This window comes from Heteronotia binoei, chromosome 3, assembly GCF_032191835.1.
Source record: "Heteronotia binoei isolate CCM8104 ecotype False Entrance Well chromosome 3, APGP_CSIRO_Hbin_v1, whole genome shotgun sequence".
In the NCBI taxonomy this organism is placed as follows: domain Eukaryota; kingdom Metazoa; phylum Chordata; class Lepidosauria; order Squamata; family Gekkonidae; genus Heteronotia; species Heteronotia binoei.
This window is the reverse complement of record NC_083225.1, coordinates 94843119-94868368: the sequence shown is the minus strand read 5'-3', so window position 1 is coordinate 94868368 and position 25250 is coordinate 94843119. Positions and strand designations below refer to the sequence as shown.

The 25250-nt window shown below is 42.1% G+C and overlaps 1 protein-coding gene across 6 annotated transcripts in view; it reads right to left on the bottom strand.

The window, feature by feature from the left end:
- DSCAM (DS cell adhesion molecule) overlaps window positions 1-25250 on the bottom strand; it is an 805927-nt gene that overhangs the window by 346132 nt on the left and 434545 nt on the right. For 5 of the 6 annotated variants that reach the window (XM_060234239.1, XM_060234240.1, XM_060234242.1 and 2 more), the window contains exons 7-9: window positions 12911-13207; window positions 11679-11954; window positions 5927-6205 (exon numbers count right to left, since the gene is read on the bottom strand). In XM_060234239.1, coding sequence (XP_060090222.1) covers window positions 5927-6205; window positions 11679-11954; window positions 12911-13207 — 852 coding nt within the window. Of the gene's footprint in view, window positions 1-5926; window positions 6206-11678; window positions 11955-12910; window positions 13208-25250 lie in introns of those variants that run through there. The other variant, XM_060234245.1, reaches the window with a different exon arrangement.

The following is a 25250-nucleotide window of genomic DNA, read 5'->3' as shown; positions in this document are numbered from 1 at the left end:
AATCACAACCTGTTTTTTTCTTCTGCTCACCATAGAGCTCTTTGTTCATCCACATCAGGGAGGAAAATGTCTGCTGGGCACTCCATTATTCGCTATGGAGACTGATTTCCATAGGTTATAATGGAGAATTGATCTGTGGGTATCTGGGGCTCTGGGGGGGGGGCTGTGTTTTGAAGTAGAGACACTAATTTTTCAGCATAGCATCCAGTGCCTCTCCTCAAAATACCCCCCAAGTTTCAAAAAGATTGGACCAGGGAGTCCATTTCTATGAGCCCCCAAAGAAGGTGCCCCTATCTTTCATTATTTCCAGTGGAGGGAAGGCATTTAAAAGATGTGCAGTCCCTTAAATTTCATTGCCAGAACTCCCTTTGGAGTTCAGTTATGCTTGTCACAACCTTGCTTCTGGCTCCACCCACAGTGTCTCCTGCCACACCCCCAAAGTCTCCTAGCTCCTCCCCCAAAGTCCCCAGATTTTTCTTGAATTGGACTCGTCAACCCTACCCCACTGGGAGCAGCACTTTTATGGAACCTCTGACTCCACCCATTTTACATCAGTTTCCACCCTTGTTTCCTGGTCTACCTCCCAGGTGCATCCTGGGATCACCTAGGAGCATTCTGAGAGCCCTTCTGGAAGGTATTCTGGGAAAACCTCCAGGACTCAATTGGAGATTGCTAACACCAAATCCCTCAGTTCTTTTGCAAGCTAAGTCATTTCATAACTATGGCTGATAACTGAACTAGCTTCCTGACCTTCCAGAGAGCAAAGACAAAGAATAACACTTTTGAAACTTAAAGAAGAGGAGGGAAAAGGCATTCTGTCATATCCCACAAAAGGAAGAATTCTAACAATACGTTATTTCCCTGATGTGTCTACCTCTCTCACCTCATCTACCAGCTTTTTCCTATTTGTTAAAATCAAATCTAAAATACCCAACTCCCTAGTTGACTCTTTCACCTTTTGAAAGAAGGTAAATCAAGAAACATGACAGCTGGGAACCTGACAGAATAAAGTCTCCAAGCACATATCAAGAAAATTAATATCACCCATAGCCACAAGATCATATTGTTTGGACACACTGTGCAGTTGTCCCAACAGGAGAACATCCTCCTCTTCTCCCTGAATGGATGGTCTGTAACAAACTGCAACCACAATGCCATTAGTCTGTCCATTCCTTATTCTCACCCAAACACTTTGTAGTGGACCATCACATTCATTGTCCAATATTTCCTGACAATAATTCCTTTCCTAATGTACAAAGCCATGATTCCCTGCCCCCCCCTCCAAACTCTCATGGTTCTTTTAAAACAACACTCCAATCATCTAGTCTCTGTAATGCCTATTTAATAATATCCTCCATCTAGATTTCAAATTCAAGATTTAGGCTCAGATAGCGACCACTGCCAAGTCCGCGTTTTTTCATCTTAGACGGGCAAGGCAGTTGGCCCCCTTCCTGGACCGCGATGTCCTAGCAACAGTGATCCACGCTATGGTCACCTCGAGGTTGGATTACTGTAATGCCCTCTACATGGGGCTGCCCCTGTGCCGGACCCGGAAATTGCAGCTGGTGCAGAATGCCACGGCCCGGCTGTTATTGGGCCTCCCAAGGTGGGGGCACATTCGGCCGGGTCTTCGGGCTTTGCACTGGCTCCCAATAACAAACCGAGTCTGGTACAAGGTGCTGGTCATTACCTTTAAAGCCCTAGGCTACTGCCTATGGTCACCTAGTGGGCATACCAGCCCTGGTTATCAGTCACATCAATCATTCCCAGATGAATCATAACAAGGAGGGTGATAATCAGTAGGATTAATAAATTTTGCCATCCTTTCCGTAATGTCCCTGATTTTCACCCTAGGCAAGCAATACTGCTGCTGAGTCAAGGAGTGGTATGGAGGAAAATTCCAACACCTTAGCAGAGAATCACCAATAAGCAACACCTTCCTTTTTCTCATTCCACTCTGAGTATTAGATCTTCTTTCCATCGCCTCACTTCCTTATTCAGGCCCATGATGATCCACTTCCGACAGGTCCACCACAACTGAATCTTCTATCAAACTAAAACTAATTGGTCAGCTCCAGTGGTATAGAGTGCTGCCTAGCTCTACGCCTCCTAGCACAAATCTTAGTCCATGATGGAGGCTCCCTCTGAGATGCCCCCAGTTTATTATCCTTCTGACCAGTCTTTCCATCTCATCAAAGAGCCTGTTGGGTCTTATTAAGAAAATTTCCTCCATACATTCCTCCAGGCCACCTACATTCTACTACAGAGCCACTTGTTTACATTTCTAGCAAATATAATCTCTGCTGATCTCTGGGAGGGAAATAAGCATAGCAAATATTTGACTGGTGACTAGGAACCAATCCTCTCTACCCATCTCTATCTACCCTGAGTCCCAAACAGGAGAAAATAGCTATTTGTTTAAAAACACCCTCAAGCTTAGAATAAAAACTTGCAAGCTTCATGCCTGGAAAAACTAACATTTTATAAACCAGCAGCAGATAGAACCATCAACACCACCAACCACAGTATGCCATGACAGGCTTCTAATCTAGTCTGGAGTTTCACAGCCAAAACTCCTCCATTGTAATTTTTAAAAATAAATAATTATGACTAGATGAATAATTAACTAGTTAAAATCTATTTGTCAAATAAAAACTAAAAACTCTTCATAAATGACTAAAATAATGGAGCAGAACATGCCAATCATATCCAGTTACGTCCTATTGTGTCCAATCATGCTTCTCCCATGCCATTTTTTGTGTACCTTGCCACCTGAGGCCTTTATTTCATCAACTTCCTACAACTGCCAGTCCCTTGTTGATGATGGTGAGCCTGTGTCTGAGCTGTACAATGTGAGGTGTAGGCTCACATGACTGAACAATCCTTCATGACTGAACAGAACATTTCCTGCAAATACTATGCCAGACATACATATTGTTGCCTAGACTTCTCTTTAATATGCTAATTTCCTGTAAGAGAATTAATTTTGCTATGGAGCAGCATTACGGGGAGGGATTGTGGTGCAGTGGTAGAGCACCTGCTTTGAAAATCCATTTTAAGTTAGATTCTTTTCTTTTCTTTTTTGCCATGCCAAAATTCTGTAGAAATATGTGTCAGAGAATAACTCTTCTAAAAAGAAATCACCCACAGAAATTACAGCATAATATAAAACATCCTGAAGAAAAACCTGAACCAAAACCAAAGCAGTAATTTTTAAGTGCATATGCCTACCCAGACTCTTCCTTCTTTATTTTAGGATGTGAGACAGGGTTTAGGGGTGCAGGTTCAGTCCTATCCCCAGGACAGCTCCTTCACCACTTCAGCAGGATAACGAAATTTGCAACCTAATTGTTCCCTTGACACTTTGGATCTCTGAGACTACATTCAAGTTTCAGGATAAACAGAAGCATGCAGTTTATTTACTCACTACTTTAATCTGCTCCCACTTCCCCCATCTTCCCTACCCTCTGTTCCAGCTCCCTCCCCTTTCCAAGTCTAGCTCATTCAGAACCTCATTCCCATATGCCATTTCTTCCCCCATTTTCCCCTCTCAGGAAACATGATATATTTGTATAAACACAAGGGGGAAAGGCTTTCCAATTCTGGGATTAGGCAAAGGAAGAAGCATCTAATTTTAATAGGAACCACTTCTACACACAGTTGTTTAATTTGCCAGTTGGGACTGACTGGATAAGAACCATTACATTTCTTAAGGCACCCCCAGTTCTGACAATTCTCCCAGAGAATACCTGAGTCCAATAGGATAGCACACAGTAAAGGGCATTAAACAATGCAGGCACAGTGGGATTCAGCTTCTTTCCCCTTCTCCCTCCATCCCTTCTATATCCGTTTCCACCCAGAACAGTGCATCAGCTCTGAAATCAATTCTGAGGATTTGAGAAGAGCTAAACCTAAAGCAACACGTTTCTGAGATAAAAGATCCAGGTTAAATCTGAGGATTTATATGGCCAGAAACAACCTTATTAGTCCATCTCATGTCACTTGTTACTTGGAGAACTAGGAGCTGCAATACCGCTCTCTGCCCAATTGCAGTGCTGTGATTTTGTGCAGCACAGAACTGGGATAGCATTTTCTTTATTTGACAAGCTGCCATGATGGTATAGGAATAAATGCCAGACTCACTGGTTTGAGAATCTCTAGCATTTTCCAGTAAGCCCAAAACTGACTGGAACCACAGACCTCATCAAACTTTTATTTTGGTACTGATTTGCTTACATTCTAAATTAATTATCATTAATAATAACAATACAATACAATATACCATATATATCTAAAATGTCAACAATTAAACAATATATTATCAAAGAAAATCACCACCAATTGATGCTGCACCCCAAGACTTGAAATTATAACACACAAAAGAATACCTGAACAAACTTTTAAACTTAGAAAATGCCTATAGATCCAGGTGGGCAGCCGTGCTGGTCTGAAGCAGTAGAACAAAGCAGGAGTCAAGTTGCACCTTTAAGATCAACAAAGTTTTATTCAGAATGTAAGCTTTTGTGTGCTAGAAGCACACTTCATCAGACAATAGGATGGATTCACTGCCCACTTTCTCTATATTTAGGACTGCCCACTTTCTCTATATTTAGGACTGCTTACCATTCCTTCCTATTGTCTGAGGAAGTGTGCTTCTAGCACACAAAAGCTTACATTCTGAAGAAAATGCCTATGTTGCCTCTATAAAGAACCTGCTCAAGGAGACATACAAAATAGAACATGTACATGTAATTATATTTGATAAGGAAACAGAGTGGCCACCACTAGAGCACTGGGCCTTCACAAGCAGGAAAGAAATGTGGTAGATATTCAGCAGACCCGTACAGATAGAGCAAAACTCATGAGATACAGGGCCACATAGCACATACTGTCCACCCACTCCCAAGAGCCAATGCAAACTCAGCCTCTGAATAAATACAATAATAATTCTAACATATGAGGTAAAACAGAGCCATTCCTTTATCATGAAAGCCACAAAGTTTGGTTGCTGATTAGCATAATTTTGCTATTATTCTAAATTAAAAACTGACAGACTTAAAACTAAAATAGCATGAAAACTAATCTAACAACTTTTCCAAATGTCTTGCACCTAAAGAATAGTAGTTCATATGTTTTCCATATGTTAAATCCTATGTCTTCCAGTGATACATAAAAATATTTCTTGATGTAACATAGGGTGCAGTCAGATGGGCAGGTTGCTGTGGCAGGATCCTGGCTTTTTAAAAGCTGCCACTTTGTACCCATCAGACAGTGGTCACTAAACCAGCATCATAGTGCTGCAGGCCCATGGTTGGTCATTCACATTGTTAACATGCCTCAACTATGGACCCACAGGTTTTTCCCTCCCAAAAAAATTCCCACTGTGCACACACAGAAGCAGACTAGCATGTACATACTCCTGACCTGTTCTATGGGGGTGCTAAAGTTCACGTTGGAGTGGGATGGGGGGAGGAAAGGACACGCCACAAACAGAATGCAATGATCACACCATTCATGCATTTCCATGGCGCGACGGGGCAATCAGACGGCTGGAAACCCACCATGGAAGCACTTCACTGGAGAAGCCACCAGAATTTCACAGTGGCTATTTAATCTGTATGGGAGTTGTTTTAGTGTGAGGTAAGGGCAAGTGGGGCATAACAGCCAGATGTGTACTTGTGATTGCACCCATTTAATCCGGAGGAGAAGGGTGGTTATAGTGGCCCAAACTGCTCATCTGATTATACCCATGCTCAGATAGTCTCCTTTGTGTGTGCGCATATTTTTATTAATGTGTTTTGTACTCTCTGGCAGAAGGATTATCCTATATTCCAAGAGTTTTTATCTCCCATCAAACAGATGTTATTTGAAAATGCTATTGACTTCTACCTAATTGTTGCCATATGGACAAATTACATCTACTTACCTCTTACAATTAATTGGCTTTGGTGCTCCACGGCTGCTGCATCATTTCGAGCTATACAGGTATAATTTCCATTGTGCATGAGGGAAAGATTAGAAATCCTTAAGGAGCTGGTGAAGTCAATGTTGTCAATGGTTACCCCAAGGCTGGCTGGAATTGGCCTGCCATCCTTCTGCCAAGTGATTGTGATTGGCAAATCCCCTGAGACCACAACACATGGTATGAAGACTCTCTGTCCAATAGAGAACCTTTGACTCTCAAAAGGCTGGATAAAAGGTGGTACTGAAACAAGAAGAGAAAAAAGAAGGTGAAACAAATGCCTATTTGAAGAGTTTTGAATGTGTTAACTTCCTTTAAACTATGTGGAAGAAAGACACCAAGTACCCAGTAGGTTGACACACAATTAATTTGGGATAAATGGTAGACAGACTTCTAATACTAAGGTGCCAGCTCTTAACAAAACAAAGAATCAAACTTTTCCTACACAATGCTTAATTCTTTTCCTTCGTTGATGTCAATGGTTTAGGTCACTCTAAAGAAAAAGCGGATATATTTAAAGATAAAGACTAAGATAATAGGATATTTAAGAGATCCAGAGAAGTTAGCCATGTTAGTCTGCTGCTGCAAAATAATAAAAAGCCAAGTAGTGCCCTTACGACTAACAAATTTTATTGTAGCATAAGCTTTTGAGAAACAGCTCTCTTCATCAGAGAGCTGTGTTTCTCGAAAGTTTATACTACAATAAAATTTGTTAGTCTTAAAGGCACTACTCGACTCTTTACTATTTAGGATATTTAATAATGCTCAATATATAAGTAAGAGAATCATAGAATTATAGAATTGGAAGGGACCTCCAGGGTAATCTAGTGCAATCCCCTGCACAATGTAGGAATTTCACAGATACCTCCCCCACACACATACATCCCCTTGCTCCATTCCCAGAAGATGGCAAAAACCTACAGGATCCCTTGTCAAACTGGCCTGGAGAGAAATTGCTGACTAACCCAGACTGGCAATCAGCATTTCCCTGGGTGTGTAACAAAGGGCCACAAGAACTAAGCACTGATGCAACCCTTCCTGCCCTCCTTCTCATGATCTGCCTAATTCACAGAATCACCAGTTAAACTATAGTTATATTAAAGGATCTGATATAGCCCAAAACAATATTATTTATTTATTTATTTACATTATATTTATATCCCGCCCATTCTATACAAATTCAAGGTGGCTAACAGCATAAAATAGACAGTAAACAAAAGCAATATTAAAACAATAAAACAATCAGATAAATAGCAATGATGCTGCTTCAGGCAGATCATGTAATATTTTCTTTCTCACGCATACAGATCCTAGGCAGTTAGTACTAAACCACGATGGATTCAGATGTGGTGGCAGCCCTCTCCCATTAGATGTTATATGCCATCTGAAACAGTTCAGTCTCGCAAGCCCTGCGGAACTGCGATAAATCCTGCAGGGCCCTAATGGCTTTTGGGAGGGTGTTTCAAAGTATTGGGGCCGCAACCGAGAAGGCTCTTGCTCTGGTGGAGTTGAGCCTAGCCTCTTTTAACCCAGGGACAGCCAAAAGATTTTGAGAGCTTGATCACAGTGCTCTCTGGGGAACATGTGGAACAAGGCAGTCCCGCAGATAGGTAGGTCCTAGGCCATATAGGGCTTTGAAGGTTAATATCAGGATCTTGAATTACCAGGATAAGCTTTGAGCTAACCCATGGACTTTAAATAATCACTATTGTTGTCAGACGGCCATCTAGTTTCTCTTTTAAAACCTCCAAGGAAGGAGAGTCCACCACCTCCTCAGGAAGCCTGTTCCACTGAGGAACCACTCTATCAGAAAGTTCTTCCTAATGTTTAGCCAAAAGCTCTTTTGATTTAATTTCAACCTGTTAATTTTAGTCCGACTTTCTGGGGCAACAGAAAACAATTCTGCTCCATCCTCTATGTGACATCCCTTCAAGTACTTGAAGATGGGGATCATATCACCTCTCAGTCATCTCCTCTCCCGGCTAAACATATCCAGCTCCTTCAACCTTTCCTCATAGGACTTGGTCTCCTGACACCTCACCACCTTTTTTGCCCTCCTCTGGAATGTTGATTTGATTTATTCAATTTTTAGTCTGCCCTTCCCGTGAATGGGCTCAGGGCAGGGTACAACACAGCCATAACAATACATATTAGATTTAAAACAAGTTAAAACTATCAACATTTAAAAGCATAATCTTGTTCGAGCTTGTCTATATCCTTCTTAAATTGTGGTGCCCAAAACTGAACACAACTCTCTAGGTAAGGTCTAACCAGAGCAGAGTAAAGTGATACCATCACTTCACATGATCTGAACTCTATACTTCCGTTGATACAGCCAAAAATTGCATTCGCCTTTTTAGCCACTGCATCATAATGCTGATTCATGTTCAGCATCTTGTCCATTAAGACCCCTAGATCCTTTTCATACAGACTACTGCAAAGACAATCTTCCCCATCCTATAACTATGCATTGGATTTTTCCTACCTAAATGCAAAACTTTACATTTATCCCTATTTTCATTTTATTGGTTTAAGCCCAGTTTTCCAGCCTGTCAAGGTCATCCTGTATCCTGTCTCTGTCTTCCACTGCATTTGCAACCTCTCCCAATTTAGCATCATCTGCAAATTTAATAAGCATTCCCTCTATTCCTTCATTAAAATCATTTATTGGCACTGCACGATCCACAACTTGGCACTGCACGATCCACAACTTGGCACTGCACGATCCACAACTTGTGATCTGGACCCATGCCCCTCCTGGCTAATTAAGGCCTGCCAGGAGGAACTAAGATATCCTATACGGGATATTATAAATCGATCCCTTTCAGAGGGTGCTTTCCCAACACCCCTGAAAGAGGCATTGGTCCGCCCTCTCTTGAAAAAACCTTCATCAGACCCGGCCGAATTGGCACACTACCGACCGGTCTCAAATTTGCCCTTTTTGGGCAAAATTATTGAGAGGGCTGTGGCGTTGCAGTTACAGGATTTTTTGGAGGACGCTTCCACCTTGGACCCATGCCAGTCCGGCTTTCGCCCGGGCCATGGGACGGAAACAGTCTTGGTCGCCCTCATGGATGACCTCCGACGACAACTGGATCGGGGCGGCTCGGCAGTATTGCTGCTGCTAGACCTATCGGCTGCGTTCGATATGGTCGACCATCGGCTGCTGACCCGCCGCCTCGCCGCCGCAGGAATTCGGGGGCTAGCCTTACAGTGGCTCTCCTCCTTTCTTGAAGGTCGGGGACAAAGGGTGGCAATTGGGGGGGAGCTGTCTCAGAGGCACCCACTTCACTGTGGCGTGCCTCAGGGAGCAGTTCTCTCCCTGATGTTGTTCAACATCTTTATGCGCCCCCTTGCCCAGATCGCACGGAGGTATGGGCTGGGTTGTCATCAATATGCAGATGACACCCAGCTCTATCTACTGATGGACGGCCGGGCTGGTGATGTCCCTATAAATTTGGACCGGGCATTACAAGCCGTGGCTGCCTGGCTCAGGCTGAGTGGGCTGAAGTTGAATCCGGCGAAGACCGAGGTCCTTTGCGTGGGCCGCGGCGGACCGGGAGGGGAGATTACCCTACCGGCTTTCGACGGTGCGCCACTGATACCAGTGCGCAAAGTCAAGAGCCTGGGAGTGCTACTGGAATCCTCTTTATCAATGGAGGCCCAGATAGCTGCCACTGCTAGATCCGCCTTCTTTCACCTCAAGAGGGCGAGGCAGTTGGCTCCCTTCTTGGAGCGCAGCAACCTAGCAACTGTGATCCACGCAACGGTCACTTCGAGACTAGACTACTGCAATGCCCTCTACATGGGGCTGCCCTTATACCGAACACGGAAACTTCAGGTAGTCCAGAACGCGGCGGCCAGGCTGCTAGAGGGACTACCACGGTGGGAACATGTGCGGCCTGGGCTGCGGGATCTGCATTGGCTGCCGGTTGTGTACTGTGTTCACTATAAAGTGCTGGTTATCACCTTTAAAGCCCTATATGGCCGAGGACCTGCCTACCTAAGGGAGCGCCTCTCCCCATATGTTCCCCAGAGAGCACTGAGATCTAGCTCTCAAAACCTTCTAACAATCCCTGGGCCAAGAGAGGCTAGATTGAAGGCTACTAGGGAGCAAGCCTTCTCAGTAATGGCCCCTCGATGGTGGAATCATCTTCCAGAGATGGTACGAGCCCTGCGGGACCTGAACCAATTCCGCAGGGCTTGCAAAACATTTCTTTTCCAGCTTGCTTTTGAGACAGAACCTGACTAATTTGACATGTAGCCATTTAGCCATCTGTGGATATTATGACTTACAGTATTTTAGCACCTATTTTATCTATTTTAAATAATTTATTATGTAATTGATTATATTTAAAACTGTTTACATTGTTTTACTTGAATCATAGAATTCCATGTCTGTGAGCCGCCCTGAGCCCGCCTTTGGCGGGGGAGGGCAGGATACAAAAATAAATTTATTATTATTATTATTATTATTATTATTATTATTATTATTATTATTATTATTATTATTATTATTATTATTATTATTATTATTATTATTAATGAAGATCTTGAACAAAACAGGTCCCAGGACAGATCCTTGAGGTGTTCCTCTTGTCACTCCTCTCCAAGTGGATGAGGAACCATTCACAAGAATTCTTTGGGTGCTATCTGTCAACCAGTTACAGATCCACTGAACCGTAACAGGATCCAACTATTTACCACTATTTCAGAGTCTTTACAGTCAGGTGAGAGGCCCATAGGGCTCCATGGTCTATCCTTGTTATGCATGTCTCCAAAATAATAAAATGGTAGAGTGGAAATGATGTAAGTTACTTTGGGTCCCAGTAGGGAGAAAGGTAGGGTATAAATGAAGTAAGTAAATAAATAAATAACACTTGATCTGCTATTGCTAAGTTCCCAGATTCAACTGCAGCTTCCCATAAAGACATATGTGATCATAACCATCTTTTTAAAGTTGTCATAAGCATGAATCACTGCTTGAAATTACTGCCAAAGCTGGGAACATGCCAGTTCACAGCATGTCCTCCTGCAGTCAGTAACCTTATCTAGGAAATTTGGCTACACTTCTTTGATTTCTGACTCCTACTTTTTACAAGTATTATTTTCCATGTGTGCATTACTGTTTTGTATGCAGACCAATCGTATGTATTAATAGGTTCCTGCCTAGCTCACTGGAGCCTGTAGGAATGAGCTTGGGGACTCAGGAACAATGGGCAGTAGGATCCAAATCCCTGCTACCCTGCTCCAATCACAGACCCTCTGCTGGTTTAAATGATCCAATAGCATCCTAGTGCGGGAACCCTGAAGTGTATATAGTTGGCCCCGCTGGCCCAGTTCCCCAGTCTTAGAGTTCAGCCTTTACTATGCTGTAGTTAATAAAAGAGCTATGATCACTACAACAGTTAGACTGATTTTGCACTCAGTTTATCCTGCTCTCCCATTCATCTTCTCTGCGCGGCGTCCGTCGGATTTCCCACTATCTGCGCCGGAGCTACAGGAAATGTCACAGCTTTCATGAAGCAAACGGATACCGCTAAAAACTGGTTTCTGTTTGTTGTGTGAAAGCCACGATGCTTCCTGTAACTCCGGCGCAGATAGTGGGAAATCTGACAGACGCCACACAGAGAAGACGAACGGGAGAGCAAGGTAAGCTGAGTGCAAAATTGGTCAGTGTCTCTTCATTGCATGGAACCCACTATATTATAATTACCTTTTACAGTCACATGTACACTCTGGCTGGTGGATAGCTGGGGCTGGACGAGAACATTGCATGTATATTCGCCTTCATCTACTTCCTTCTGGACATCTGAGAGCTTCAGTGTTCCATTGTTTTCAAATGCTACTTGACGATGGTTAAAAGGAAGCAGGTTCGAATTCTTGTACCACTTGATGGAGTAATACGGGTAGCCAATGACACGACAATGAATTAAGGTGTCCCGTCCGGCTATTGCTGTAATATTTTTCATTGCTCGGATGCTGGCTGGTCCTGTAAAGGTAAAACAAAACTCTTGAAAATAATTTAAGTGTGTAGTTAGTAGATTAAATATTAATTTCTTTTAAATTTACACATCTTTTTGCTATTAGAAATCACAATCTGTTTGATAATAATTACGTTTTAAAAAGAAGAAGAATATAAATTCTTGTTTTAATAGTTAAGGGTACCTTTAATATATATTTTTTAAGTAAATAACACTGGCGGGGGTCAAGTAACGGGGGGAGGGGTGGGTGGAAAGTAATATATGGGGTAGATAAAAGAAATTTTTAAAGATGTAAGATATAGATATAGATTTATTACCATATGTTACTAATAAAATTGTTTTACCATACAAAAGAAATCACAATCTGTGACAGTTCTACTTCAAAGAGCTATTTAAGGGGTCGTCCTAATCATTTTGTGCGTTTAAGTTTTTCTCTAGCCCTACAGCAGCCACACTAATTAACTGTTCTGCTATGCACTTGCATCACTGGAACATTGATGTGATAAAAATATGTGCTGAATTACAAATTAAAGATATGGAAGGAGTGGAAAGTCTAGGCTGAATCAGTAGTCTGGAACTTTTGAGATCACTGAGCAAGTTAATGTTTACTTTGAATTATGTATACCATGAGGACTGGGCCACATTGAACTATAACTGTGTGCTGAAATATCTTAGACATGGGAACTGCAATGCATGGAGGAACTCCAATGGAAAAAAAGAGACATGCAAGCAAAATAAAAATTCTGTATATATTTTAGAATAAATAGCTGAATTGATTAGTATAGCTACATAATATGCTGAGTGACAGCATACTTCTACATGAGACTGTGGAAGAAAATGGAGACAGCATAAAATGGCATCATTCTTAGCATTCCACAAAAAAGCTCACAGCATGCAGTAAACCTTGTTTTTACTACAATGAGGTTGTTTGTTTGTTTTTTGGAGGAGCTGATTTGACAAGCACCTCTTACGTTTATTCGAGCCTGGTACAGGACGACTCCAGCAGAGTTGTTGGCAGTACAACGATAAACCCCACCATCTCGGACCTGAGTGCTGGAAATATTCAGATAGCTGACCACATTCCCCTCAGAGGTGATTATCTGGCTGATCCGGTGGGAGCCATCTTTAGTGATGGGATCATCATCTAAGGTCCATGTGACTGTGGGAAGAGGAGTTCCTTTCACACTGCACATTAAGGAAACACCTTCTCCTGGACTTACCACCTTCTCACTGAAAGCAGAAATTATTTTGGGAGTTCCATCTGTAAAAGAAAAAGTAAACAAATGCATATGTAGGAGAGATACATAAGTCAAACATTAGGTGGGCAGGCCTCAGAAAAGAACAACTGAGGGGTTTTTGTTAATGAAATGCCAATCTCAGGGTCTCAATGTATTTATTTTTAAAAGTGTGAAATAATGCTTTAATCAAAACCCAAGAAGATAATAACACTGACCCATCTCCTCTGCTTCCAAAGCAAGCCTTTCTATATTCCTTTCTGATGCTGTTTCTCAATTCCAGTTAATCTCCTACTCATTCCAGTTATTTCCTGCAGTCACTACCACCACCAATTCCTCAGCAAAAATACTGCCCCTTACTATTCATAGCCAATTTTGCCCATGAAAAATATCCTGCTAGGTTCTCTCATGGTGTTATCTAGGATCCTAAAATTAGATGAGTTGATGCGGGAGGAAGGTACGATGAAAGTTTTGACTAGTCAAAGGTATATATGTCAATATTAGGCCACTCAAATGTGAAGTTTTGTAGGATGTGATGACGATCTAAACCCATTTGAACGAGCACTTTGCCACCATCCTCGCTCATTAATATCCTGTGATTATTTCCCACCCATCAAGTATAATGTCCCATCCCTTTCAGAGTTCATGCCTAGGTCAAAGTAAAGTCAGACTTCTCTTATATATTCTGAGTTGATATTAATATTAACATGCAAACAATACAGCCAAAAAGACATCCATCTCTTGCTAATGTATTGGCATGTTTAAGAAATACTAACAGCCAAACTGAATATGACAGCAGCAATGTGTTCCTGTCATGGACAGTGATGCCATTTTAGAAGTAGCTGTAGTTCTTTAAAAATTGCTGCAGCTAGGACTGCCAACCCTCAGGTGGCAGATCTTCCAGAAATAGAACTGATCTCCAAGCAACAGAGATCACTTTATCTTGAGCTCCTCTCTTCCCAAGCTTCACACCTAAAATCCCCAGTTATTTCCCAATCCTTAGCTGGCAAGGCCCTGATCCAGATCAGATGTCCAGCACAGACAGGGTTGCCAGCTTCCAGGTTGGACCTGGAGATCTGCCACTTTTACAACTGATCTCCAGCTGGCAGAGATTAGCTCCCCTGGAGAAAACAGCTTCTTAAAAGGGTGAACTATATAGCACTGTGCAATGCTGAGGTACCTCCCCTCCCCAAGCCCCACCCTCTCTTGGATCTGCCCCTAAAGTCTGCAGACCTGGCTACCCTAAGCACAGAGGCTCCTGGAGCTCTTGTTCCCTACTGTGCCCTTTCACACATAGAAACAGCCCCCTCCCCCAAATTGTTGTTTTGGCTCTTGAAAAGGCACAGGCAGGTGGGAACAAGAGCTCCTGGTAAAGCCATACCACCTGATTAATCTGGATTGGAGCTTCATGGCAATTTAAAAAACAAACAAACTATAACTGCTTCTAAGATGGTGCTGACAGCTATGAGATGGACCTTAGGCTGTCATTGCATTTAATTTGGCTTCAAGATATGGATGACAACTTCCCTTCTACTTTTGGAAGGCACAGGATGATAACATAAGAGGGATTAACACATGGAATTCATCGCCACAGGAGGTGGTGGTGGTAGCTGCAAGCATAGACAATCTTCAAGAGGGGATTGAATAAACATGGAGCAAAGGTCCATTAGTGGCTATTAGCCACATTGTATAGATGGAACTCTCTGTCTGGGGCAGTGATGCTTTGTATTCTTGGTACTGGGGGGAGGGGCCCACAGAGGGAGGGCTTCTAGTGTCCTGGTGGACCTCCTGATGGCACCTGGGCTTTTTTGGCCACTGTGTGGCAGAGGCCCTTTTCAGACTTACCAGTGGAAACCAGAAGGGAGCCGGTATTGTGCCGGCCTGGAGTAATCCAGGACAGGGATGGGAGTTTTCAGACACAAGTTTTTTTTCCCCGGTAGGGTTCTGTGATTGAAGTGAGTCATTTCACACTATTCTGCTTTTATCTCACTTCCACGAGAGCTGGCTGTTTTCATGCCCTTTTTTGCCAACTGGCACACAATCTCCGGCTTTTTTTTTTTTTTTTGGAACGTTGGGCTAAGATTGCTACAGCGCAATAGTGCTATAGCATTGTTTCAAAACAGCACCACCATAGAATTGGATACACAGTTCAAGTGGGAAGAGAGTTTACAATGCCTGGCAATCTGAACATGGTCTGTGGTTCCCCCCCCTAATATTTATACCTGCTGCAGCTTGGCACAAGTCACTTTCCAGCCAATAGGCTGTGAGCATAGATGAGTGCACAGCAGGCTGGATTAGCAACATCTGTCTCACCAATCACTGTTGGTCTGTTTCCCGCCAAAATCTGCTGCCCTATGGGCAATCCCTCTCCAGGAGGCAACAGCCCCCCCCCCCATAAATGTGCCTCAGAGTCACCTACAAACCAATCACATTCCTGTGACTTCTGTGTGGGCATGAAAGTGATAGCAACAGGTGACAGACCAATGCCTGGTACCCTGATCTCCCGCTTGAACTGTGTATTCAATGGGGCACTTGTTACAAAGTGCCAGCCACAGCGATCTCAGGCATTTCAATGGAGCCCAGGCATCCCTATGGTGGTACGGTTTTGAAACATCGCTATAGCACTATAGAGCTATAGCAATCTTAGCCGACGTTCCCAAAAAAGAAAAAAACTGGAGATCGCGTGCCAGCAGGCAAAAAAGAGCTTGAAAACAGCACTCCCCGGAATCACTATGGGACATTTCACACAGCGTCCCATAGCAATTTCAACCCGGAAGGAGGAGTTGAAAACTGAAAGAAGCTTCTCTTTGTTAATAACGACTCAGGCATGCCTCACTACTGGGACAGCCGTGGGACTGTGTGAAAAGGTAACAGTACTCCAATAGCAGCCAGTTACTGAATCGGGTCTGTCTGAAATGCCAGCAGAAACCCGTTACTGTTCAGTAACTGACCAGCTGCCATACCGGAATACTTAGGCTGTGTGAAAAAGCTCAGAGTGTTGGAGTGGATGGGCCATTGGCCTGATCCAACATGGCTTCTCTTATGTTATTCCTTCATTTATTTTTTATTTTCTCCTCTGTGATTTTTTTCAAGACAGTAGATTGTTACTGCATTTGATAACATAAGAAGTGATTAACACATGGAATTTGGCTCTGCCTCCTGTGGCAGCCATTTTGGGTTTGGCTCTATATCCTGTGGCAGCCATTTGAGAATACACTCATTACATCCTCACAAAATTTTAAAGGGACCCTCATACTCAAAAAGGTTAGGGACCCTTGTATTAGATCCTTTACTTGTGATTTATTTCCATATGCATAGAAAATTCAAGAAAGTATAGAAAGAAGTATCATGTCATCATTCCTAAGCATGTTGTACAACATAAGGATAATAGGTGTAGTAGTCATGACTTGCACCAACAACACCTTGGTGATACCACAAATAGAACTGGTATTGAGGTGGGCACTCAAACTCACAGATCCAAGCCATTTGGAAGGGTTTGCTGAAACCAAAAGATGCAAACCTTTCATGGGCAGTAGGCCTCAGATTCAGTGGGAGCTCACAGGAGCACAGCTCCTGAACCTTTCTGAGAGTTCCACCTCTTCCTTCTGAGAGTTCCACCTCCTTGAATAGCACTGTGCAAAGCAGAGCCTTTTATACATGCTACAAGTAGAAACCCTCACCTGAATAGCATGTGCAGCCGCATAACAATCCCTGGATGAGCTCCCTATTTTTCTACAAAACGACCCCTGATGGGCAGCATAGCTTATTTTATATTCTAATAGCGAAACTGACCAATCTTTGGATGCTTAAATCTTGTGATTGGAACTGTGAACAGGGAAGACAGATGTTTCTAAAAACCTAAAAAGATCCCCAGGTTTACAAAAACGTGAAATCTTTTAAAAATGCATTTTTTTAAAAAAGGCAAACATGATAAAAGGAATGCCTGTACTTAGAGAGAATGCTTGCTCTCCTCAAGAAACTGATTCCCTCAGCGGCTGTTGCTAGGTAACCACAGGTTCCAAAGCTTGGAGAGGATATGAGGAAAGCAGGGCAGGAAGAGGAAATAGTGTAGGGAGGGAATACAGGGTAAAGTGAGGTGCCACCCCACAAATCCTTGAGATTTCCCTACCATGTAAGTGAACATGGCCCAGTGGCCAGCACTACACAACAGGACCATAGTTTCCTAGGTAGAGATTGCCAGGGGTGGGGAAAGGGAAAGCTGAAGACAAATGGGCAGGTTCAGATAAAAGTAGGTTGACAGTTGGATGGGAAAAAGACAAGACTGCCAATCCCAGGTTAGGAAATTAAGAATTTAGGGACTGGAGCAGATTTTGGGGGCTTGAGCAGGGGAAGGGCAGTGTTTGTGGAGGGAAGGAACATCAGAGGGGTATAATGCCATAGACTCCACTCTCCAAAACAGACATTTCCTCCAGAAGAATGTGAGTTGCCAACCACCAGGTGGGGGCTGGAGATCACCTGGCATTACAGCTGTTCTCCAAATGACATAAATCAGTTTCCTTGAAGAAAATGGCTACTTTGGAGAGTGGACTCTATGGTATTATACCCTGATGAAGTTGCTTCCCTCCTTATGCTCAACCACCAAATCTCCAGAAATTTGCCAACCTGAAGATGGCAACCCTAAGGGAGAACTTATCTTTGTAGTTGAGAGGTCTGTTGTGATCCCAGGAGACCTCCAGTTCCCACCTGGAAACTGGCAAAATGAGGAGAATAGGAAGCAGAAAAAGGGGAGATGCTATTGGGGAAAGAAAGGGAAAGAAGAAATAGTGGGTAAGGGGGAAATGAGATGCCCCCTACAAGTCCCTGAGGGTTTCTACTTGTACCATGTATAAAAGGCTCTGCTTTGCACAGTACACATAATATTTTCACGATTCTGCTTGTTGTAACTAAACTTGTATCACATATTTTGGTGATTTTTATTTATCATCTTTTTTGGATACTCTTATGTGAAAAGGAAGCATATAAATGTTTTTTTAAAAAACAGCCTACAACAGAGGTGGAAAACCTCATTATTACAATGGCATGACTGATGGGCTAGGTTCAGCCTCTTCCTAAGAGCAGCCAATGACAGCAGATGACATGCAGAGAGAAGACTTGAAAAACATCAGTTGAAAAAAAAACCCCACAATAGTTGGGGTTAGTAGCAGACAAGAAGACTGCTTAAGTGCTGAGGTGAAAAGAGGATAGGGTTGCCAAGTCCAATACAAGAAATATCTGGGGACTTAGGGGGTGGAGCCAGGAACAAGGGTATCACAAGCATAACTGAACTCCAAGGGAGTTTTGGCCATCACATTTAAAGGGATAGCACACCTTTTTAAATGTCTTCCTTCCATAGGAAATAATGAAGGATAGGGGCACCTTCTTTTGGGGCTCATAGAATTGGACCCCCTGGTCCAATCGTTTTGAAACTTGGGGGGGTGCTTTGGGGAGAGGCACTAGATACTATACTGAAAATCTGGTGCCTCTACCTCAAAAAACAGCTCCCCCAGAGCCCCCAAAGCCTTCAGATCAATTCCCCATTATACCCTATGAGAATCGATCTCCACATAGGGAATAATGAAGAGCTCAGCAGAAGTTTCCCTCTTCCCGCCCCCCGTTTCTGGCGACTCTGAAGTGAGGGATTGGCCTCTCTACTCATGAGTTGCTGTCAACTTCTTCAAAGTAACACAGACACACCATCCCAAGAGGAAGCCTTTCAATCGGAGGCTGAAGTCTCCAGAGGTGGAAAGGCACATGGTCCTCTGGGGGTGGGGCTTCCCCCCGCCAGCCAGCTGACTGGGGGCGGAAAGGAGCCTGGGAAAGCAGAAGAACCCCCACTGGGACCTGGGGATTGGCAAGTCTAAAAGAGGGTGTTCTGACTGAGGGGGGCTGTATATTGCTTGGAATAGGCTGAAAATAGTCAATTTATAACTAAAGGATCACAGTTGTAAGTGAAGGACATTAATTCAAAAGTTCAATGGAAGTAAAACACTGTTTGTTAGACTTTGCTTTCATCGGTGCTTTGTTCTTATAAATAAAAGATTCTTGTTTTGATTAACCTCATGTGTAAGGGAAAGAAACACACATAATTAAATATCTTGATCTATACAAATATATTATAGGATATGAATGAATGCTGGCAACAAGTGATTAGAACAATGTTTTAGCCCGCCACTAATAGCTCTGCATAAGTGAGGACTAATTATTAAAGGGTGCAGGACCACCCTGTCTGTGAATGTCTCTGGGAGTGTGAGAGAGGACCTGGGGTGTGAGATGGTCATGACTTTGTAGACTGTAAAAGACAAAAGAATACTGGCAAGGGTGACGAGAGGTTGTATAGCTTGGTAGACACTCTGTGTGTGTGGAGAATATGTGTGTGAATGGCAACCCTGGTCCTATCACAATCCTCAGTCAAATGTGCATGAGTGGTTAATGACACATGTAACACTCCTCACCACTGCACTTTTCATGTTTATTGGGGAAAACACTGGTGTAACACCAGCATTTCTTGCAGCAATCTTATTGCGTAGGAGAGATGCTCTTGTCTTAAAGGAATTTTGTTCATAAATCAGGAATAGAAAGATTTCATTCAAAGCTGGCTTACCAGTAAGTATCTGCAATGACCACAACTATGCCCTAAGGAGGTTAGACAGTTTTACACAATGTATATATAACCATCATGTGCCATTAACATTTGTACTGCAGAGTACATGTCACTCAGGGTTCGAGGAAAAAAGCACAAAGGAAAAAAGCCCGAAGAAAAAACCCCATGGACATAAATGTTCACAGAAGAAAAGCTCACATGGAAACTTGCCCACATGGAAAGAATCCCACACCGAAAAAAGCCCATACTGAAAGAAGCCCACATGGAATAGGGTTGTCAAGTCCAATTCAAGAAATATCTGAGGACTTTGGGGGTGGAGCCAGGAGGCTTTGTGGGTGGAGCCAGAAGCAAGGTTGTGACAAGCACAATTGAACTCCAAAAACAGTTCTGGCATCAAATCTAGGGACCACGCTCCTATTAAATGCCTTCCCTCCATAGGAAATAATGGATAGGGGCACCTTCTTTTGGGGGCTCATAGAGTTGGACTCCCTGGTCTAATCCTTTTGAAACTTGGAGGGTGTGTTGGGGAGAGGCACTGGATGCTATGCTACAAATCTGGTGTATCTACCTTAAAAAACAGCCCCCCCAGAGCCCAAGATACCCGTGGATCAATTCTCTATTATACCATATTAATTCCAACAATGTTTATTGATTTCTTCCTTCCAGATACTTCCCAGAGTCAGTCCTGCTTAGCTTCTTAGATATATGAGGCCTTTACTACTGCTGCTATTTAAGAAAGAGAAGCTATCACAGAACAGACAGTAATTTCCCCAGAGAGCACTGAGATCTAGTTCTCAAAACCTTTTAAAAATCCCTGGGCCAAGAGAGGCTAGACTGAAAACAACGAGGGAGCAAGCCTTTTCAGCAATGGCCCCCCGATGGTGGAATCAACTCCCAGAGGTGGTGCGAGCCCTGCGGGACTTGAATCAGTTCCGCAGGGCTTGCAAAACCATCCTCTTTCAGCTTGCTTTTAAGATAGAACCCAGCTAAATTGACTTGTAGCCACCTAGCCATCTTATACATGACTGTGAAACTGTAGCACCTTAACTATTAACTTTTAACTTATAACAGCTGTTTTATCTATTTTAATTTAATCTATAACGGTAACTTAATTGTATTTTAATCTGCCTTTGTCTTGATTGCATTTTATCGAAATCATGGTTGTCCCATGTCTGTGAGCCGCTCTGAGCCTGCCTTTGGCGGGGGAGGGCGGGATATAAATTTACTTTACTTTACTTTACTAATTTACTTTACTTTACTTTACTAATTTGCCTAGCTCCAAAACCATACGTTTTGACATTCCTGAAAAGTATAGGCAACTAATACTTCACAATTCCAGTGTGGAAAAATCCAGACAGAATTCTGGTTTTAGGTGATAGAAATCTTACGCTTGAATTAAAGAAAGATGCCATCTATGGAGATGGCACCTTTGATAAAGTACCAAATATGTTTTACCAACTGTACACAGGGCATGCCAAGGTGAGTAATTCATATCCACCATGTATTTACATTTTACTTCAAAAAAGAACATGGACACCTATAATAGATATGTCCAGATCTGTCACCTCAAAAGGTTTTAGTGGATTTTGAGAAAGCTTGTGTGAATGCAGTGAAGTTTGCCTTTCCACATGCTGAGGTCAAAGGGTGTTATTTTTACCTGTGTCAGAGTCTCATTAGGAAAATCAACAGTGTTGCCTTGAAGATTGAATATGAAACTAATATTAATTATTAATTATTAATTTTTATGGTCTTATCTGTTTTGAAGTTATTCCCTTACATGTTTAAATATTGTTTAATTTATGTTGGATCTAATGTTGGAAGCCGCCCTGAGCCACTTGTGGGAAGGGCGGGATATAAATTCTAAATAAATAAATTAATATGAGCATAAAAATTACACTGAAATATCTTGCTACATTAGACTTTGTCCCAATCAATGATGTGAAAACTGTTTTTGATGAGCCACATTCCAGATGAAGGCAACTACAATGCAGTGCTCATGTACTTCTTTTTGACATATGTTGAGGGTACAGTAGGTAGAGATCCTCAGTTTCCTATAAGAATATGGAATTATCGTGATGCAACCCTGGAATGGTCACAAAACACTATAAAACTGTTGTGAGGGGTTTCACAATGCTCTTAACACTCTTAATTCCTTGTTCCATTTCAGTCATCCCAGTGTGTGGTCTCTATTTGATGGACTGCAGAGGAACCTGGCTTGTCACAAACTAATGTTGGCTAATGCACAGGCAGGTCGTCTAGAGGTGAAAAAGAGAAAATATGAGGAACTACATGACATGGTTGCCATTTCTGTGCAGTAATATGAGCAGGTGGAAGATAAACTTAGTTGCTTAGGGAGATTGGCTAATTTGCAATGAAGAATTATATCTGAGTTATTATTGTTGTTGATAAATAATTGTTGCTTTTACTATTAGGGCTAGATAATCTTTTGTCATGGTCACTGGGTGTACCACAGAGTATTAACATTTAAAAGTTTGACAAATTGTAAATTAATAAAGTTAAAGTATTTAATTTTATTTAAATATATTTCTATGTAGAGTTTAATTTCTGTTATTATTATTTTTTCTTCTTAATAAAGTTCATTGATAACAAAATGGTCACTTCTTGTTGCATGTGAATATCACATATTTTAATCCTAAAATAACAATATAAAAATAACAAAATGGTCACTTCTTGTTGCATGTGAATATGACATTTTAATCCTAAAATAACAACAACGTATTATTAATGGTTATCCACAATTATAAACGTCTTTGGTGCTTTACATATTTTTCCATGTGGGCTTCTTTCAGTATGGGCTTTTTTCCACATTGGCTTCTTTCCATGTGGGTTTATTTCCATGTGGGCATGTTTCCATGTGGGCTTTTTTCCTGGGAGCATTTATATCTGTGGTGTTTTTTCTTTTGGAATTTTTTCCTTTGTATTTTTTCTTGGTTACCATCACTGAGAGGGGCTTCTCAAACTTAAATGGCAGGGGAGAGTACATCAGTGGGGAAGGTCTAGCTGGAGTAGAAAGAAAGGAATCCAGGTTACCACCTTGGGTATGGACTGCTGAAGTGCAGGAAGAAGATGAATTTAATACAAGAAAATGTGCACTCATGTCCACACATGCACAAACCACTAATCTAGTTCCAAAGGGGAATAACATGCATTCCACAGATGATCAAATGCAGAATGACAGCACTGTCATATATCAATTCCTCAAAGTCCTCTTTGAAAACCCAAGTGTGCTCCATACACTCTATAAGTGAAGGCTGACAAACAAGAAGTCTATGAAATTACTTCATCTTCCATTTCATTTCTACTCAGCTCAAGAGTATGCAGAAGCCTACATTAATCTTGCTATATTAATTGGCATTCAGTTTGAAATCATTTATTTTTACTTCTTATTGTTTTTACAACCTAAGTCATAAACAGCAAATTTGGGTTGAAACTACTGTCAGAACTGGAAGAACTTCAATCGAGGCCCAAGACTTCGTTACAAAAGTATAGGCGTTTATTGAGAACTACAGTACTGAAGGCACAGAATAACACTGATAACGAAGTTAGCATTGGTTACATTTTTATGTGCTTGTGGCGACAACAATAAAACGATCTTTCACATGGCCAGAGACAACTGTCTGTTTCCCAGGGTCTGTTATCAGAAAGGGAGGATGAAGTCTTGCTGAGATGCCCTGGCCGGCCGGCTTCAAAGGGCACCTGCAGATGTTGGCCAGAGGCTATCTGCCACCCTTCAGTGATCACAGTTTGTTTGAAATGCATAGCGGTCTGGTTAGTGGTCTGGCTGAGAGCACATTGAGTTAGTATCTGGTTACAATATGGAGTCAGTTAAGCTAACAGCATATAGGAAAGTTACAAGTTCTGACAACTACCATCTACTGGAAGAAGTTCTGTGGTACCAGTGGGTGTAAACAATGTCAGCTCTGTATAATCTATGAGGGCCTTTGGTGTTTCAATATTTACTAAACATGTAAATATGCAAGCAGGGCCATTCAATTCTATATCTATCCATTTACTCTCTTTCCCATTCTCATTTTATTCTGATCCTAATGTATAAGTGAAACAGTAAGCAAAACCTTTTCATGAATGACTCTCTTCCTTCGACATTTCCCTCTCTCTTCCTGTGCATTAGCACTGTCATCTCTTAGAAGACAAAAAAGCTACAGGCTTCTTATCTTGAATGGAAATTGACATATGACAAATAAATCCGTGAACATGCTCAGTCTGCACCACCACTACCCTCTAAATTCAAGTGACAGGTTTTTGGGAGATGAAAGCAGACATTCTTTCCCCAGTAAGACCTGAGCGCCTTTGAAATTTTTCCTGTTGTCGTTCCCTAATAGCCTGCACTCTCCCAACATCATTATAGATTATCAATATGCTCTTTAAGGTTTCTTAGTCACAGGAGATGGTTGCTGGGGTAACTAGGTCCAGTCAGTTATTTTCTTTGTTTTTTTCTATGACCATTCTAAAAATAGTGGCCTTGCTAGGCTTCCACTATAGTCTCATTAGCTCTAAGCAAATTGATTACTTGATCCTTACTTGATTATTTATGTGGAACAGTGTGCCAGTTGCTTATTATTACTGCAGTTCCTTTAACAGATATCCCATCTATCCATAAATCAATGACTGGGATGAAATATACATAGCTAGGGATGGGCACAAACTGGGAAAACACAGTTCAATTCATGGTTTGGAGCATGACACTAGATGAACTGGTTCAGTTCATGAAGTTTATGATGCAGTAGAATGGTCCCCCAATGTACTAGAGACACCAACCTCACCAGGGTTCTTTAGCTAACTCTTCTATACCTGCCCTCCAAGTTTGGTGAGGATTGGATTTATGAGGCCTGAGTCATAGCCCACCCCCTGCAAGAAGTTGCCCCCATCCTCCATTGTTTCCAATGGAGCAGGGGAAACTGGGAAAAAAACAAGGGCAATGGAAACCCTGCAGCATAGGTGTAAACTTTAGGGAGGCTGAGGGGCTCAAGACACACACACCCCCCCCCCCGCCAGATTATGCCAGAGGGCTGAGCCTTCCCCAGGCAATCAGTGTCAACACTTCCTGTTGTATTATATTACAATTTCATTATTCTTTGGGATTTGTTACTGTTTGCTAGTATGCATTTGTGTATTTATTAAGAATTTATAACAAAAATGAATTCCAGTTTATATAAACAATTCACAAATAAATGTTACAGAAAAATTAAGAAACGCTGAAGGAAGAGCTTTGATTTTAAAATTCAGGCTCCTGGAAGGCAAGATATATACACTAGCAACAGTGTATGCCTGTCTCCAAGTGGTGGCTGGAGATCTCCTGGAATTAAATCTCACCACTGGATTATAGAGATCAATTTCCCTGGAAAAAACAACTGCTTTAGAAGCTGGATCTATGACATTATATTCCACTAAGGTCCCTAGGTTTACCAGGTCTGACTCAGGAAATATCT